Genomic DNA, 18,605 nt, shown 5'->3' on the forward strand with positions numbered 1-18,605 from the left:
TTACCTAACTTTCCTATTCTACGTCCTAAAAAATAATTTCTCTTTACCGTGCCAGTAGAAAAAGAATGGGTTTTGTAATATCATCGTTTGCTAGCCACCTGTGTGATCTTAAGTAGGTTTTCTGACCTCTCTGAGCCTCAGGTTTTTTCATCTGCAAAGTGGAGTGAGGTAAGAATGCAGAATTCACAGGGTGCTGAGGGTGCCTAGCACCGGTGCCTGGAGCATAATTTGCTGTCAGAAAATGTTAGATTCTTTTACTTACTCTTCTCCCCATCTCCAAGCACCCTCCTCTTCCATCTCCCTTTTCTTGGATTTTTCAGGACCCCCTAACCGGCCCTAGCCTCCCTTCCCCCATCCCTGCGGCCACAGTCCCTGTCGGCCTCGGGTTATTCAGGGTATTTCCCGGCGACGGGAGGCTCTCTACCCCCGCCCATTCGCAGTAGGGCTGAGGCGCGCGCTTGCGCGGGGTCCGGGAAAGCGGCGCGTGCCAGGAGAGAGAGGCTGGGGGAGGGGGGAGGTGAGAAGAGAGAGGGTGGAAGGAGAGGCGAGAACAGCGGAGAACCAGGAACAGCACAGAGGGAGACAAGGGAGAAGGGTTGGGGGAGAGAGGAAAGAGGGAGGGGTGGGTAAGGGGGAGAGATAGCCATCCGCTGCGAACCCCAGGAGGAAAGCCCGAGCTGGAACTGGAGCCCTAGCCGGAGACGGGCACTGGGAGGCGGCCGCCGGGATCCGTCAGCCCTGCATGATGCGTCTCCGGCTCTTCTGCATCCTGCTCGCCGCGGTCTCGGGAGCCCGGGGCTGGGGCTACTGTGAGTGCGGGGCTCGCAGGCAGGCGGGGTTGGGCCTGGGAGTCTAAGGTCTGCAGGGCGGGTCCCGCACCGCATTGCGGCTGGGTGGTCGCGGGTCCCTTCCCGGCCGGCGCGCGCTCATGCGCTTTCATCCTTTCCTGCCTCTCCCCGGCGCTCCGCAATGCAGCTCCGAGGCTGGCGCGCGCGCCCGGCGATGGGGCTGGGCTCAGAGCTGAAGATAGAGTCGGCCCGGGCGGGGATTTGGGACTGGGATCCAAGCGGGAGCTAGTGCCTGGGTTTGAGGGTTGGGAATAAGGGTGGTGCCAGTGACCCCGCTAGGGTTAAGGTTTTGCCAGGGGCTGGGGCTGGGCTTGGAGCTGGCCCAGGGACCAGGGTTTGGGGCTGAGGCTGGGGCTGGATTTGGGGGTTGGGATTTGGTGACCCTTTATGCTGCTAAGGTTGCACGTGGAACTGGTGATGGTGCTTGGACTGGCTGGGGTTGGGACCAAGGTCTGGATTTGGGGTTGGTGCAGGTCTGTGGGTGCTGCTGACTGGGATTGAGGCTAAGGCTGGGGCTGGATTGGTATCTTGGGGTGACTCAGGTTCTAAAGATGCTGAGGTTTGGGATTGTGTTTGCGGGTGTACTGAACCCCAGCTGGTACTAGGCAGGGTCTGGCCTACGGGTTCTTTCAGAAGAAGAAGGCAGCCTCCCCGAAGTGTGCAGCTGTTGCTGCAGACCAGGTTGAGTAGATGGTTTAAGTTAGGGCTGGGTCTGCAATGGGGGAGAGAGAAGAAAGAGCTCCGGTTGCTCAGCGTGCTGGGCCTTTGGGAAGGCTGGGTGGGGCCACCCTGATCAACATGTCTGTTCCCCCAACCCAGACGGCTGTGACGAGGAGCTGGTTGGGCCCCTGTATGCACGCTCCCTGGGCGCCTCCTCCTACTATGGGCTCTTCACTGCGCCCCGTTTTGCCCGGCTGCACGGTGAGCGTGGTGGCGCCCCATGGTGGGGTGGGGGACTCTGGAGGGCTGGAGGCAAATGGGGAGCCAGTGGTGAAAGGCCTTGCCCCTTCTATAGGCATAAGCGGATGGTCTCCCCGGATTGGGGACCCAAATCCCTGGCTCCAGATCGACCTAATGAAGAAGCACCGGATCCGGGCTGTGGCCACGCAGGGCTCCTTTAACTCTTGGGACTGGGTCACACATTACATGCTGCTCTATGGCGACCGAGTGGACAGCTGGACACCGTTCTATCAGCGAGGGCACAACGCGGTACTCCAGGCTCCCTGCGCACACGCTTGGGGAACCTTTTCAGCTCTGTGAACTGGGCTGGGCTGGGCACAATCATGGGGGAAGGGCAGGAGGCGGTGGTGAGGGCACAGATGAGGAGCAGGGACTTCCTCCCCAAGGACTCAGTCCAGAGGGACTGTCGCCTCCCCATGTGTGCAAGATATTCCCAGTGACAGGGTTTAACATACTTCAGGGTAAAATCTGGGAGAGCTTCATGAAGGTGGTGACATCGGAGTTGACCTCTGAGGATATAATGGGACGCTCTAGGCTAGGGAAACTGTGTTTGTGTAAAGCCGTGAAAGCAGGGGAGATAAGAAGTGTTTGCCTTCCAGAAGTCGAGATTGGCTAGATGCGACAACTGTGGACTGGGAGGCTGTGGAGAAAGAAGCAGAGGGTGGGGACGTGGTCAATCCTCTTCCCTTGCCCCTCAGACCTTCTTCGGTAACGTGAACGAGTCGGCGGTGGTTCGCCACGACCTGCACTACCACTTCACGGCGCGCTACATCCGCATCGTGCCCTTGGCTTGGAACCCGCGCGGCAAGATCGGCCTGAGGCTCGGCCTCTACGGCTGCCCTTACAGTAAGGGTGTGAGGTCGTGGGCGGGGTAGGGGGGGGCGGTGCCCGGGAGACACAGAGTCTCCCCGGTCCCCAACCCACCTACTGCCCCTTGCGCAGAGTCCGACGTGCTCTATTTCGATGGCGATGATGCCATCTCGTACCGCTTCCCGCGAGGAGTCAGCCGGAGTCTGTGGGACGTGTTCGCCTTTAGCTTCAAGACCGAAGAGAAGGACGGGCTCCTGCTGCACGCCGAGGGCGCCCAGGGCGACTACGTGACACTCGAGCTGCAGGGGGCACACTTGCTGCTGCACATGAGCCTGGGTGAGCTCAGAGATCCCGGCGCAAAGCCTGAGCCTCTCCTCCCACGTCTTTTGTTGCACCTCCTCCTCGAAGCCGCGCCCCACTTCTTATCCTTCCCTTCCTTAGTGTTTGGACCAACCCATCTTTTTCGTGTAAAATTTGGTGCTAGCAAAACACTGGACTCGGGATCAGGAGAAGCGGATTCCAGTCTCAGCTCTACCACCTACCAGCGGGACAAGCACTTCCCCAGTCTGTTTCCTCATTGCAAAAACGTTGTATATACGTATACACACGCGCCTAAAGCGTTATTATTTTGTATCTCCATCGCTTTTCATAATATCCACGTGATGAGGTAGAAGCAACTCTCGTGCCTCAAGTTTTACTCATAGGAAAACAGAGGCTCAGAGAGGTTGAATGGCTCACTCTAAGTCCACACTTGCCAATGGCCACTGCTCCATCCCAGGCTGAGGGTGGTCCAATCTCTGTATGCCCACCCTCCCTGGCTGACCTGGGCCCTGGGCAGTCCCTCCTCTGTGCTGCCGGCTGCTGCTCTGCCTGGGGGCTAGCTGGGCAGTAGGGCTCGCTTGGGTTTTCCAGGTTCCAGGTCTGAGCCCACCCCACCCTACCCTCAGGCAGCAGCCCCATCCAGCCAAGGCCCGGTCACACAACCGTAAGCGCTGGGGGCGTCCTCAATGACCAGCACTGGCATTACGTACGTGTGGACCGATTTGGCCGCGAAGCAAATCTCACCCTGGACGGCTACGAGCAACGCTTCGTGCTCAACGGTGACTTCGAGAGACTGAACCTGGACTCGGAGGTGAGCGGAGAGGGGAGGAGCCATTTGGTTAACTGGGATGCTGGGTGGGCCGGTGGGGGACAGCACTTTTCTCTCCCAGAGGTAGGACTCTGCTTTCGGGTGTCTGAACATGCTAGCAGCTCTTGGCAAACTCCCAGAAAGGCCTGGGTTTTTGTTGTTGCTGCTGCTATTAGCACGCAGATTCCCGGGCTCCACCCCAGAACTACTGAGATGGAGTCTGGAAATCTGGATTTGGGGGATCAGGCAAGATGAGAAAATTGCCCCCTTCAGGCCCTGATCTGCAGATAAAGGATCCCAGACAGGTTCATTGACTTACCTAAGGGCATGCAGCCAATTTGTGGTGGAGTCAGGGCTAGAACCCAAGCCTGGGGAGGCCCAGCGAGCTTCCAGCTTCAATACCGATACTGGGGCAATGTGTGTCTCAAGTCTTATAAAACTCAATCTGCCTGGAGCGTGGGAAAGTGTACGGCGGGGGAGCGCAAGAAAGGCAGCGCGGCTGCCGCGCTTGTCGGCTCAGTGGGAAAACTTCTGGAAACTTCACCATTGATCCTGATGGGAGTGGCCCCCTGAAGCCATTTGTAGTGTCCTCACTCCTCACTCCGCCCGCAGATGTTCATCGGGGGTCTGGTGGGCGCCGCGCAGAAGAACCTTGCCTATCGGCATAATTTCCGCGGCTGCATGGAAAACGTAATCTTCAACCGAGTCAACATCGCGGACCTGGCCGTGCGGCGCCATTCACGGATCACCTTCGAGGCCAGTGGGCAGGGGGATCTGGGAGGACGGGGCGTCAGAGCCGCTTGGAACCAAGAGGTGGAGTGGGAAGAGATACTGCGAATCGTGTAAAAGCCGAGGACCCCTCTCCCCAGCCAGATGCTCAAGTGGGGGTGATGATGTCATCACTGACTCACAGGAAGCGCAAAAGGCCAGCTCCCAACCCCCCAGTTAAAAGCTGTGGTCCGGTCTAAGCATTTCCTCAATTATAACTGAGGAAACTAAGGGGTAGCGACCCTGAGTGGCTCCGCCAGGGATCACGCAGCTGCGCAGGGGCTGAGGGGGGACTTGAACCCAGGGCTGTTTCGGTGTGTGGGTGTGGGTGCTCCCCCCACCTGAACTCAGGAGCGTAATCAGGCACTGCTGCCGGGAAGCAGGCGGGAAATTGCCTCTCCACGCTGGAAGGAAGTGAAGGAGCGGTCGCCCCTGGAGACGATGTAGATCAGGATAGAGTCCTGCAGGCCGACTTGGTGGCTGGAGGCCTCCTCCACAGCTGGACATGTTTCTGGGGGAGTTGGGGAGGTGCACCCAGGGAATCTCACTCCTCACCGAGGTGAGGTGGGGCGGGGCATCGGCTCGGGTGCTGATGGATCCTCACTTTCGTCCCTAGGGTAAGGTGGCATTCCGTTGCCTGGACCCGGTTCCTCACCCCATCAACTTTGGAGGTCCTCACAACTTCGTGCAAGTGCCTGGCTTCCCTCGCCGAGGCCGCCTCGCAGTCTCTTTTCGCTTCCGTACCTGGGATCTCACCGGGCTGCTACTTTTCTCCCGCCTGGGGGATGGGCTGGGCCACGTGGAGCTGATGCTCAGTGAAGGGCAGGTCAACGTGTCCATCGTGCAGACCGGCCGAAAGAAACTGCAGTTTGCGGCTGGTGAGGGGTGGAGGGAAGCGGGAGGCACAGGGAGGCCAGAGGAGGGCAAAGAGCTAGAGGAGTTTGTAGGCCTGGACTGAAGCCTTTGCACACGGGAGAGGCGTGAGGGAGGGAAGGGACGGAGCAGGGCAGGAGGTCCCAGGGCCCTGGGAAAGGGTGGGAGTGGATGGAGGCTGCTGGGAGTCGGAGGGCGGGGCAGATCTGAGGAGCTAAGGGCGCCAGGAGAAGCAGGAAGGCGGAGAATCCTGGTACTCTCCAGTTCCGGAGGGTCTCTGGAGGTGTCATTCGGTTATGACTTTTGTGTCAGCCACTGGGGTTCCACACAGTGAAGAGAGACATTCAGAGATGTCACCACTCAGGTTGATAAGTGTAAAAATGGGAGGCACATAGGCTACCGTTAGGACACAGAGTGGGGTTGCTGCCTCCCCGCTCTAGGTACTCTTCTCCTTTTTTTTTTTTTTTTTTTTGCGGTACGCGGGCCTCTCACTGCTGTGGCCTCTCCCGTTGCGGAGCACAGGCTCCGGACGCGCAGGCTCAGCAGCCACGGCTCATGGGCCTAGCCGCTCCGTGGTATGTGGGATCCTCCCGGACCGGGGCACGAACCCGTGTCCCCTGCATCGGCAGGCGGGCTCTCAACCACTGCGCCACCAGGGAAGCCCCTAGGTACTCTTCTAGAACGTGGTGCCCCCCCACACACCATCCTCCTGTCCTGTCCAGGGTTCCGCCTGAATGACGGCTTTTGGCACGAGGTGAATTTCGTGGCGCAGGAAAACCACGCGGTCATCAGCATTGATGACGTGGAGGGGGCGGAGGTCAGGGTCTCATACCCACTGCTGATCCGTACAGGAACCTCATACTTCTTTGGAGGTAAGTGGAGGCCGACCTGGCTAGACCCCTGCCTCTGGGTGGGAAGGCCCCATCTAAGTCCACCCAGACAGGGCTACGTGGAGAGTTTTGTAGCAGTAAATCCCTCTTGTCCCTCTGGGGCCTTGGGGACTGGAAGGTCACTGTCATTGTCTACTAGCCCCCTTCCTTCCTTCATGTCTGGCTCTCCCTTGGCATCTCCCTGGGGGAGGGTCGCTGGAGTCTCCCCTGGGGAGGGCCTCACAGGGGTGGTTGCTCCAGGTTGTCCCAAGCCAGCCAGTCGATGGGGCTGCCACTCCAACCAGACGGCGTTCCATGGCTGCATGGAGCTGCTCAAGGTGGATGGTCAACTGGTCAACCTGACTCTGGTGGAGGGCCGGCGGCTTGGATACTATGCTGAGGTCCTCTTTGACACATGTGGCATCACTGATAGGTATCCAGACGCCCCTCTCCCGACAAGAGGTGACCCCTCCAAAGCCCTCTTCCATGGTCTCCCAATGATGGGAATGGCCTTTCTCAATGATCTCCCTTCTCCTGGTCCCAGCTCCTAAGTCTCCTACCTGGGGATGATTCCTCCTTGACCTCTCACCTCCTATTTCTTCCCTTAAAGTGACACATGCTCAGAATGGAAATGAAGCATCTGTTTTTGGTCCTCGAGGGTTTTATTTGGGGGGTGGGGGAAGTAAGGCATTATTTATTCCTTCGGGGAAGGGGAAACAGTAGTACTTGAGCCCTGAGGCCTGCCTCATGCCCCAGCATTTAAGCCTGTTAGGTGGAGTATGTTTCACACTGGGTTTTGGTGCTCCCAGGAGCTGGGAGTGAAGCTTGTAAGGATCAGACCCTACTCTCAAGCTCCCCGTAAGGCTCCTTCCCTCGGTGCTGACCCCCTCACTTAGGTGCAGCCCTAATATGTGTGAGCATGACGGACGCTGCTACCAGTCTTGGGATGACTTCATCTGCTATTGTGAACTGACAGGCTACAAGGGGGAGACCTGCCACCAACGTAAGCCAGCTTGGGTATGGGGGAGAGTCAGAGACAGGGGAGGTCAGGAGGTTTCTGGCAATCATGAGCCTGCTGGAGATGGTAGAGCTGGCCCTCCTTAGCCCCCTGACTCTATAATTGCCTTTTCCCCACCTCACCACCGACCAGCTTTGTATAAAGAATCCTGTGAGGCTTATCGGCTCAGTGGGAAAACTTCTGGCAACTTCACCATTGATCCTGATGGGAGTGGCCCCCTGAAGCCATTTGTAGTGTACTGTGATATCCGAGGTAAGTGGCTCTGATGGGTGGTGGAGGGGCAGCTGACAAGGCAATGCCGGAGTGCGGGGGAAATGGAAGGACGGAAGGGTGGACGGGGGCCAGTAAGATTAAATGGTGGTGGGGGTAAAGGAGCACAGAAGGGGGAAGGGGACACTCAGGGATTTGTAATCTAGCCTCGCAGGTAGATTCCAGCTTCCTGATCCATTCCAGCTGTCTCATCTCCAGCCTATGACGTTGGGGGCCTAGAGCTGGGCTGAAATGGAGCTGCTGGCCACGTTTCTTGGCTCTGGATTGCAGTAGTGGTGCTGGGGGCGGGGCAGGGAGAGGGGTAGGGAATGCCCGTCTCCAGCCACAGCTCTACCTCATCCCCTCCCCCAGAGAACCGGGCGTGGACAGTTGTGAGGCATGACAGGCTGTGGACAACTCGGGTGACAGGTTCTAGCATGGAGCGGCCGTTCCTCGGGGCCGTCCAGTATTGGAATGCATCCTGGGAGGAAGTCAGTGCCCTGGCCAATGCTTCCCAGCACTGTGAACAGTGGATTGAGTTCTCCTGCTACAACTCCCGGCTGCTCAACACTGCAGGTTAGGGCGGGGGTGGGGAGGGCAAGGTGGAGAGCTGGAGGAGAGACCAGTGGGGTCTGGGAGAAGAGGATTAGAGGGCTCAAGGGAGCCCTGGGCTACAGGATTCAAGAAAGGGTCTGGGCTGGTTGGAAGGGTGAGAGAGGAGCCCAGAGGCGAATGGAGGGCAGGGCCTGGAAACTGCCTGCACCTCTTCCCCAGGAGGCTACCCCTATAGCTTCTGGATTGGCCGAAACGAGGAGCAGCACTTCTACTGGGGTGGCTCGCAGCCCGGCATTCAGCGCTGTGCCTGTGGTCTGGACCGGAGCTGTGTGGACCCCGCTCTGCACTGTAACTGTGATGCCGACCAGCCCCAGTGGTACGGGGGGCAAAGGGACAGGGCTTTCAGGACGCCAGGGACAGCTGAGCGGCAGAGACTGAGCCACCACATCCTGTCCCCACAGGAGAACCGACAAGGGCCTGCTGACTTTTGTGGACCATTTGCCTGTCACTCAGGTGGTGGTGGGGGACACGAACCGTTCCAATTCTGAGGCCCAGTTCTTCCTGAGGCCTCTGCGCTGCTATGGTGATCGTGAGTGACAGACCCTTCTGGTGTTCCCTCCCAGGGTCAGCTCTCCAGTTTCCAAAATCTAGGCTACCTGATCCACTGGGGGTCTCTGGGACACACTGGCAGACACCCCAGCTCCTGGTGTGATATGCCCACACCCGTGTTGTTCCTCGGCACCTTCCTCTCTTTCATTACACGCCTTCGGTTTCCCTGGGGACCCCTAGCTGTCCCCTTTTGCCCCGTCTCCCCCCGACCTGAGGCTGCCTTTACTCCTCTCCCCTCCTACCTCGCTGACAAGGCCTTCCTCCATCTGGTTTTGTAGGAAATTCCTGGAACACCATCGCCTTCCACACTGGGGCTGCGCTGCGCTTTCCCCCAATCCAGGCCAACCACAGCCTTGATGTCTCCTTCTACTTCCGGACCTCGGCTCCCTCAGGAGTCTTCCTAGAGAACACAGGGGGCCCTTACTGCCAGTGGCGCCGACCTTACGTGCGGGTGGAACTCAACAGTGAGCAGGCAGACGTTGCCGGGGGATGAAGATCCCGGGGGAGGTGTGGGGTGGGTGGAGGCTGGGACAAGGGACAAGGGGTAAGATGCCCCTCTGCGAGGCAGCATGGAAAGGGCTTCAGAGGGCGCTGGCTTCTACACCCAGCTCTGTCTTTTTCTTTTTTTAATATATATTTATTTATTATTAGCTGCATTGGGTCTTCGTTGCTGTGTGGGCTTTCTCTAGTTGCAGAGAGCGGGGGCTACTCTTCGTTGTGGTACGCAGGCTTCTCATTGCGGTGGCTTCTTGTTGCGGAGCATGGGCTCTGGGCGTGTGGGCTTCAGTAGTTGTGGCTCGCGGGCTCTAGAGCACAGGCTCAGTAGTTGTGGCGCACGGGCTTAGTTGCTCCGCGGCATGTGGGATCTTCCCGGACCAGGGATCGAACCCGCGTCCCCTGCATTGGCAGGCGGACTCTCAACCGCTGAGCCACCAGGGAAGTCCCCCAGCTCTGTCTTGACTGCTGGCTTCATGACCCTGAGTGCCCACTTAGCCTCTCTGGGCCTTAGGTACCTGACTTGTAAGGAAGCTGGACTCCTGGTGTGGGGGGGTCTTCTACCTGATGAGCTATGCTTCTAACCTGAGAAGTGGGGCTGGGAAGCTGGCTCCAGGGATCTGGGAATCTGGGAGAGACCAGGGATATGAGGTTTTTTTTCTTTTTTTATACATTTATTTATTTTTGGCTGCGCTGGGTCTTCGTTGCTGCGAGTGGGCTTTCTCTAGTTGCGGTGAGCGCGGTCTGCTCTTCGTTGCGGTGCACGGGCTTCTCATTGCGGGGGCTTCTCTTCGTTGTGGAGCACGGGCTCTAGGAGCGTGGGCTTCAGGAGTTGTGGCACGTGGGCTCAGGAGTTGTGGCTCGCGGGCTCTAGAGAGCAGGCTCAGTAGTTGTGGCACACGGGCTTAGTTGCTCCGCGGCATGTGGGGTCTTCCCGGGCCAGGGCTTGAACCCGTGTGCCCTGCGTTGGCAGGCGGATTCTTAACCACTGCGCCACCAGGCAAGTCCGGGGTATGAGGTTTTAAGCAGTTTATGGGTTTTGTCCCAGGCTGTAGACAGATTGGAGGGACATTCAAGGAGCTCCAAAGGGTGAAGAAGAGGGGTTGTATCAGGTGAACCTGTGAGGGATCTTGGAGGTCTGAGTCCTCTCCCCCTAACCCCCAACGTTGTCCAGCATCCCGGGATGTGGTCTTCGCCTTCGACGTGGGGAATGGGGATGAGAACCTGACAGTGCACTCAGATGACTTTGAGTTCAACGATGACGAGTGGCACCTGGTCCGGGCTGAAATCAATGTAAAGCAGGCCCGGCTCCGTGTGGATCACCGGCCTTGGGTGCTGCGGCCGATGCCCCTGCAGACCTACATCTGGCTGGAGTACGACCAGCCCCTCTATGTCGGTGAGCAGCAACCCAGAGGCACGTCTGAAGCCTCTGACACCTTCCCCCGCTCTCGAGGCCACTCTCCTCGTTTCCAGGAACCCTGTGTCGTAGGTCCCGACCCCTCGACCGCAGAGTGAGCCAAAGGCCCACCTTTCCTCTCCGGTCCCTGGCATCTATTCTGTTCTTCTAGCCCCCTTGGCTCCCCTCCGAACCCCAACGCTTATCCCTGTCTCTGGCTCTACACCCATTTCTTGACCTGCCCACCTTCCCCAGGATCTGCGGAGCTTAAGAGGCGGCCCTTCGTGGGTTGCTTGAGGGCTATGCGTCTGAACGGAGTGACTCTGAACCTGGAGGGCCGTGCCAATGCCTCTGAGGGTACCTCACCCAACTGCACGGGCCACTGCGCCCACCCCCGGTTCCCCTGTTTCCATGGAGGCCGCTGCGTGGAGCGCTACAGCTACTACACCTGTGACTGTGACCTCACGGCTTTTGATGGGCCATATTGCAACCACGGTTAGTGCTGCTGGTTATGGGAGGACAGGGAGCCCTGACGGGATGTAGGGAGGGCAGGAAAGGAAGGAGGGCACAAAGTCAGCATCAGGGAAAACTGTGGTCGTCCTGGGCTCCTGAGCTCTGAGCTGGGGCAGTCAGGCAGTTGAAGATGTTGGGTGACTCCAAAGGCATAAAGTGGGGCCAGGAAGGGATGGCACAGCTAGCTGGCACTAAAAAGATCGAAAGCAAGAAGCAAGTAACTTCCCCATCTTCCCACTGTCACCAAGGGAACACAGGTCACCCCACTTGCAAGCATATCCCCCTCAGGCTGCACGATGCCCTCCTATGCCGTTTCCTATTTGACAATCGCTTCACTCCTAAAACATGTCTACGACCTGGTTCTTGGTTAAGGCAAGCCTTGACATTCACCATAGCAAGATTCTGCACATATACCCAGACTGCAGCCTCCCTAAGGCTGGTCTAGGTGGATGAGTGAGCAGGGAGGTCACTGGTGGGAGAAGTCTGGTGAGGTAGGGAGATACAGGGACTAAGGGACTGACAGAAGACCTCTGGGTTTGGTTCGGAAGTGTGAGTGGTGGCAGGTGTACCAGATGGGCTTATGGTATCTCGATTCTAATCTTGACTGTCCACTTACTGTGTATCCCTAGGCAAGTAGCTACCCATTTCTGAGCCTCACTTTCCCCAGCTGTAAAATGCAGGGGTTGGATTAGATGATCTTTTACATTTCCCATGATTTTAAGATTCCATTCCATGACACAGGGGTGCCAGAGGACCTAAAAGTGAATGGAGACAGGTTGTGGCGGTGGCTGAAACTGGGGACACGTGCCAGAGGGTGTGTGTGGATGACACATACAGCGTCTGAATGTGGGAACGGGGGCCCTGACCTCACTACCTCTGCCTTCAGACATTGGCGGTTTCTTTGAGCCGGGCACCTGGATGCGCTATAACCTCCAGTCAGCGCTGCGCTCCGCAGCCCGCGAGTTCTCCCACATGCTGAGCCGGCCAGTGCCGGGCTACGAGCCCGGCTACATCCCCGGCTACGACACTCCTGGCTACGCGCCCGGCTACCACGGCCCTGGGTACCGCCTGCCTGACTACCCGCGGCCTGGCCGGCCGGTGCCGGGCTACCGTGGACCCGTCTATAATGTCACCGGAGAGGAGGTGTCTTTCAGCTTCAGCACCCACTCCGCCCCCGCCGTCCTGCTCTACGTCAGCTCCTTTGTGCGTGACTACATGGCTGTGCTCATCAAGGAAGACGGTAAGCCCCCCGAGGCGCTCGCCCTCAATTCCAGCTGCCTCTGGGTGCCCTCCACTCTCGTAACTATCGATTGACCAGTACAAGGACTCAAGGGCTCTTACAAGATGGGGACTTTGGGAGCTGAGAGGAGACCCCCCTCTTCCTCCTCCCCACCCTACAGGGACCCTGCAGCTGCGCTATCAGCTGGGCACCAGTCCCTACGTGTACCAACTAACCACCCGCCCTGTGACTGACGGCCAGCCCCACAGCGTCAACCTCACCCGGGTCTACCGCAACCTCTTCATCCAGGTGTGTGCAGGGGGAGGGGGCCAAGGGAGGCGGGCCGGTTCAGACCACAACCTCGCCATCTAGGTTGCAGCAGTGGGAAATGCCAAACGTTTAGCATTTGTAGAGCACGTTCCAATGTACAGAGGATGTTCATGTGTGTTATCTCATGGGACCTCACAACCGCTCTGTGAGGTAGTTCAGGTAGGCAGCTCTTCTTATCTTCGTTTGACAAATCACTAAAGGGGCTCAGACAGTAAAGTGGTGTTCCCAAAGTCAAACCACCGTGAGCTGCGAAGACAGGGCTCAAGACCAGGTTGTTGGGTTTTTAATACCAAATCCTATGTCTGGGTCCAGGGGTTGCCCACCTGGGACTGAGCTAGGACTCACCACCAACTGGGAGAGGAGAGCTCCGGCCTGGTCTGGGCTACGTGTGCCCCCGGTTCTCCCTCCCTCATCTCCTTTCCCTTCCCCACTCAGGTGGACTACTTCCCCCTGACAGAACAGAAGTTCTCCCTGTTGGTGGACAGCCAGCTGGACTCACCCAAGGCCTTGTATCTGGGGCGCGTTATGGGTAAGCTGGGGCTGAGAGGGCGTTTTGGGTAAGGAGCTGTGGGTGAAGTCCCTGGAGCCCAGAGGGGAGAGTGAAGCGGGGGGAGTGGCATTGAAGGTGCTGATAAAGAGGAGTGGGAACCTAGCGATGGTGAGAGGGGGCAGGGCTACTGGTGGTCCAAGCCCGTTTCTTTCTGGGCTGCCTCTCCCTCAGAGACGGGAGTGATTGACCCGGAGATCCAGCGCTACAACACACCAGGTTTCTCGGGCTGCCTGTCTGGTGTCCGATTCAACAATGTGGCCCCCCTCAAGAGCCACTTCCGAACACCTCGACCCATGACCTCGGAGCTGGCCGAGGCCCTTCGCGTTCAGGGAGAACTGTCTGAGTCTAACTGCGGAGCCATGCCACGTCTCGTCTCAGAGGTGCCACCTGAGCTGGACCCCTGGTATCTGCCCCCAGGTACATCCCTGGGACACAGTAAAGGAAGGGAAGAGAGGGACAACAGGGGAAGGAAATGGTTCTCAACCTGGAGGCGGCTTCTCCTACCTGGTGCTTTCTCTTTTGCAGACTTCCCATACTACCACGACGACGGATGGGTTGCCATACTTCTGGGCTGTGAGTAGCACAGTCACTACCCTGACCTCCTCATTCTACCCTCTGGCTGTCGGCGTTGCCTCCCTGCCCCGTAGCCTCAGGGCTGAGGGGTGGTGAAGACACTAGGGGCATGGTGGTGCCCAGAAGGATGAGACAGGCTATGCTGAAGGTAGATGATAATCAGGTTGGAGAGTTTTAAATGTTTGAGGCTGCTACAGACTTTTAATTGAAATGACATATCAAAATGGGGCTAAAGCTTTTACAGTGATGTGCCCATCAACGCCTGATCCCATACACCATCTCTTCTCAGTGGTAGTCCATTGCTGGTCACATCTGACTTTATGACCTTGTGGATCAGATAATCTCCAAGTCCTGATGAGCAGCTTAAGTCTCACGTGCTTATCTGTTGGATCATGGTCTTTATGTTCCACCAAAGTCAGGTGTTCAATATCTAAAAGGTCCCAGAATTAGGCAGGAACTGTTTATTAAAAGGAGCTTCACTCCACTATAAAAAGGTAAATTTTATGGTACGTAAACTGTATCTCAATAAAACTGTTATAAGAAAATTAAAAAATACAATGAGGCTAAAGCTAAGGGATGAGGAGATGGGGGTGCAGTAACATCCAGAGAGATGCGAAATTGGGGTACCAGGGATGTGGGAAGAGAACGTTAGAAATAGAAGACGGCAGGGGATGAGCCAGGAATGTAGACCTACCAGATACTTAAGAATGGCTTCATGTGGCCATACAGCTGACGCTCTTGTACACGTATGCTTTAGGCCAAAAGCACACATGTGTGTATGTATATAGGTGAAACCCCAGAGATCTGCCCTGAATTGTTCCTTTTTTTCTCTTTCAGTTTTGGTGGCCTTCTTGCTGCTGGGGCTGGTGGGAATGCTGGTGCTCTTCTATCTGAAAAATCATCGCTACAAGGGCTCCTACCACACCCATGAGCCCAAGGCCACTCACGATTACCACCCTGGCAGCAAACATCCCCTACCTACTTCAGGCCCGGCCCAAGCCCCAGCCCCAGCCCCGGCCCCAACACCAGCTTCTACCCAAGTTCCAGCCCCAGCCCCTGGCCCCCGGGACCAAAACCTACCCCAGATCCTGGAGGAGTCCAGGTCTGAATGAATCAGGAGAAGGGCTTCAGGGACCAAGTCCATCTCCTCCGAATTCCCCAATCCCTGCCTCTACCGCGCCCCCACCACCCCATCAGGGACATTTGGCTCCTCTTAGCTGGCTCTGCTCATCCGGAGGATTTCCCTCCTGCCAAGTTTGGTGAGCAGAGCTACAGATGGGACCAACGGGAGTGGCTGAGCCTCACTGCCTAAACCAATGCCCTGCCCATCCCCACTTCCCCAGGCTCCTGGTTGTTGGTCTCCCCCAAAGAAGCCTCAGGGGGTTAAGACAGGCTCTTCCTGCCATCCCTGTCCCAGCTGCTGCCAGGGATTAACCACAGAGTGCAGGGGAGATTACCTGCCTCCCTTCAAATACTCAATCTCAGCAGGGACAGATGTGTGGGATTGCAGGGATGCACGGGGTATGGGGGGAGGAGGCCGCTAAATCATACCCCCCAGCCTCCCCCCTCCCCTGCAGAACATCTTCCATCTGCTTCCACTCAGTTGGGGATTAGGGAGGGCGTCACTGATGTCTCCCACCCCCGTGTTTTGTTTTTTCCAGAGACCGAGAGGCCTCAGTTTAGCACCTTAGTACCTCCACTGCTTTACATGCTTTAGCCAAAGCCATAAAAAACTTGCAACGTAGAGAGAAGAACGCAGACACACTGCCTAGCCGGCCCTCTACTCTTCCTCCCTCTTCCAAGATATGCAGTAGCCTTGGTGCCTGTCCAAAGGCGTGGCCCCCTCTCCAATGCATGAGGAGCCCTCTTTCCTCCGCTCAGAGATGCTGCTTCGTTTGCCCAGGAGGTCATATTCTTTATATATATTTTTTGTTGCACAGTCTCTCTCTAGAGAAACTCTATATATTACTCTAATTTTTTAAATTATCAGTTTATATATAAAAGAAAAAATCAATCGACTGTCCTGTCCTGTGCTGTGCCCACGGTCTGTAGTGTGCTTCTCCTGTGTTGGAAGTCTCATGAGGTCTGCTGGTCATTCACCCAAGCCTGATCCGGCCTCCACTCTGAAGCTGTGCTCTCGGACTTGGAGCTGTTCTAATAAAGCAGAGTGACAGAGCCTAAGTCTGTGTGTGGTAGCTGGCGGCGTGGTTAGGGCACAGTGGGATGATTTTAAGGGAGCTAATCGGACGGCTCCAGAAACTCTATGGGGAGCACTCAAAATCCTTGCATCACCTACTGGAAGCCTGCTTGCTTCTTGCCAGCCCCCTACCCCAGATCTCCCCCAACCCCAGATCTCCGTGGACAAGCGGAGATCAGAATGCTACAGCTTCAGCCCGAGCTGCCCCTGTACCACCATCCCTGGATCCTTCCAGGGTCCATCCCTGGACCCCGAAGCACACAGTACACAACTTGCCAAAATGGATTCTACCACTTTATTCAGGTAAGAGGTCACAAGCCACAGGACTTTAAAGTGCGTGAAATTCACTGGCAATAGAGCCGCACATACACCAGCCTCCCCCGCCGGTCCCCACCACCTTGCTCCATCCATCATTACATGTCTGAGGGGGAGGGGTTAAGACCCGTCATTCAAAGGTGGGGGACAGCAGGGGATAAGGATGGGAATGCTGAAGGAACAGCAGTAGTAGTGGTCTGACACTGGGGAAGGAGGGGATCAACCGCAGGGATTCTGTACACCGAGGGGAGGGTGGGGTCCGCCTAGCCTCTCAAAGGCTGGATGTAATTTTTCCCCCATCTGCTCCTTATAGCCAGCCCCCGGCATTTCAGACAGCCCGAACTCTTCCTCCTTCATCTGTCTCTGGTTTTTCCCTATAATTTATGAGTAATTTGGAGCCCACAGTCCAGCTAGAGGGTGTCCCCTATACACAATGCATACAAACCACAGCAGATGTAGATTTCAGAATCATAGTGGGGGCTGGCCCAGTCTGGTGGGAAGAGGCTTCTGTCAGGAACTAGCTAGGCGTGTGCTCAGTGCTGGGTGCATGTGTGCCCACAAGTGTGGTGAGTGAGAGGATGTGAGTGTGTGTGTGTGTGTGTGTGTGTGCGCGCGCGTGTGTGTGCATGCGCATGCGCGCATGCACGTCCCACAAAAATCCCTAGGTGACAGTTTGGCCACAGGGAACCCTATTCCTTGCTTCATGGGACAGCCAGTGGGGTTAGAGGAAGGGGGTGGTCAGCACAGACGGGGGAAGAGAGGCTCTAATTCCCCAGAGAGAAGGGAGAAGCCTGCTCCCGTACCTAACACTCCCTAGGCCAGTCTGTACCTGCCCGTGTCTTTCTCCCCAGCACAATGCTCCTTGTTCCCTGCAGCTCAGCACCAGCTGTAGACACAGGGGCGGCTCTCAGAGCTGGCGTCATTCTCACTCAGTTCTTCTGTTTCAAGGCAGCTCCTCCTGCCTCCACCACGACGTGAGACAGAACTGAAGGAGAGTCTTCCACTGTCTCCTTCCCCCTTCTCCCTCAGGAACGAGATTTGGGCAGGGACCCCAGAGACCTTAGCTCAAACTCCACCTCAATCTATAGACCTTCCAAAGGAAATAAAGTGCTTTGCATGAATCCCAGAAAGAATGGCACCATGAACTGGCACAGGTGGCCGGCCTGCTTCTCGACACTTCAGATACCCTCTGCCAGTCTGCACCGCATGCGTGATGCCATCCCAAACACGTGCAATTTGGGAGCTCCTTGCCCACCTCCAAACACATACTGTCAGCTCATCCTTTCCAACAGCAGGGGCTACAGACAGGAAAGTAATCAACCAATAACCTCCCCCCTCTCTAGTCCAGGCCTGTACCCCTGTACCCGGAAGAGAGGAGCAAGAGCGGGCCTGTGGGCCCAGCCTCTAAGGGGAATGAAAGGCCTGAAAACAACTACATCTGCAGGGAACCAGAGCATCACACCCAGGCTGCATGACCCCCTCCAGTTCTTCAGTGGTGGCGTAATGCCTGCCTGCAGTCGCTAAGCCAGAACTTTGGAAGGGGCCGACAGGGCACTGGTACCTGCTCCCGGGAATCTGAAAACGTGTCTATCCATCTCCAGAGTATACAGAGAAGGTTTCTCAAAGCCTGCTGGGCCCCAAGCTTAGCAGTTTAATTACTGTCGTCAGGCTGGTTCTCACTCTCTGCCTGTGGAAGGATGGTACTCAGCTTTCCTTCTCCCAGCATTGAATATCTTTACTTAGAACCCACACTCTTTCAGTTTGAAGCCTGTCAGGAGGAAAGAGGTAGTAAGCTGACCCATCTCCCCTCTGAGTTCGGTCTGTGCTGCCTGCCAGGCTCGCCTTTAACCCTGACCACTCATAAGCTCCAGGTACCAAACTTCACTTAGCCTGTCCTCTCCAGGTCTTAGGACCACAGAGAGATATGCTGGCAACCCAACTACAGAAGGACCCTTGATTTGGGAAGTTAGGCTAATGCTTGTTAGGAACCATCCAAGTTAACTCCTGAGGCCCACAGCCTGGGTAGCTGATAAGAACTCAAGGGTAAGTCACCCACCCCCAGCCTGTGCTCTCTTCCTCCGAGGCCTGAGATCCGTCTCCCACTTGTGCAACTCTCTCCTGGGAGCTCAAGCCCTAGCTGCCTCTGTCTCCCCTCTCACTGAGACAGTTTTGTCCCCGCTGGACACAGCTGAGGCCTCACTACAGAGGGAGCGGGTAGGGGTTTCTCGGTGTGGGAGACACATAGTGCAGGAAACTGGGGCAGCAGTGGTGTGTGCATGAAAGCAGGACAGTGCCGCTACCATAAGTGCCGGCGAGGGGCCCAGGAGGC

At 56.9% G+C, this 18,605-nt stretch overlaps 1 protein-coding gene across 1 annotated transcript; it reads left to right on the plus strand.

Annotated features, from left to right (window-relative positions):
• Positions 1-65: 65 nt before the first annotated feature.
• Positions 66-14,876, plus strand: CNTNAP1 (contactin associated protein 1; the record flags this gene model as incomplete). Its single annotated transcript, XM_079725710.1, has 25 exons — positions 66-112; positions 664-809; positions 1,668-1,769; positions 1,864-2,057; positions 2,507-2,654; positions 2,751-2,954; positions 3,566-3,750; positions 4,360-4,503; positions 5,132-5,393; positions 6,111-6,260; positions 6,519-6,690; positions 7,154-7,260; positions 7,408-7,527; positions 7,897-8,100; positions 8,299-8,455; positions 8,541-8,668; positions 8,967-9,152; positions 10,358-10,579; positions 10,835-11,074; positions 11,979-12,332; positions 12,493-12,620; positions 13,077-13,170; positions 13,363-13,608; positions 13,717-13,764; positions 14,602-14,876. The coding sequence occupies 25 exons, from the start codon at positions 66-68 to the stop codon at positions 14,874-14,876; spliced, it is 4,263 nt and encodes a 1,420-aa protein (XP_079581836.1).
• Between the last annotated feature and the right edge of the window lie 3,729 nt (positions 14,877-18,605).

Source organism: Hyperoodon ampullatus, assembly GCF_949752795.1.
Source record: "Hyperoodon ampullatus genome assembly, chromosome: 19".
In the NCBI taxonomy this organism is placed as follows: domain Eukaryota; kingdom Metazoa; phylum Chordata; class Mammalia; order Artiodactyla; family Ziphiidae; genus Hyperoodon; species Hyperoodon ampullatus.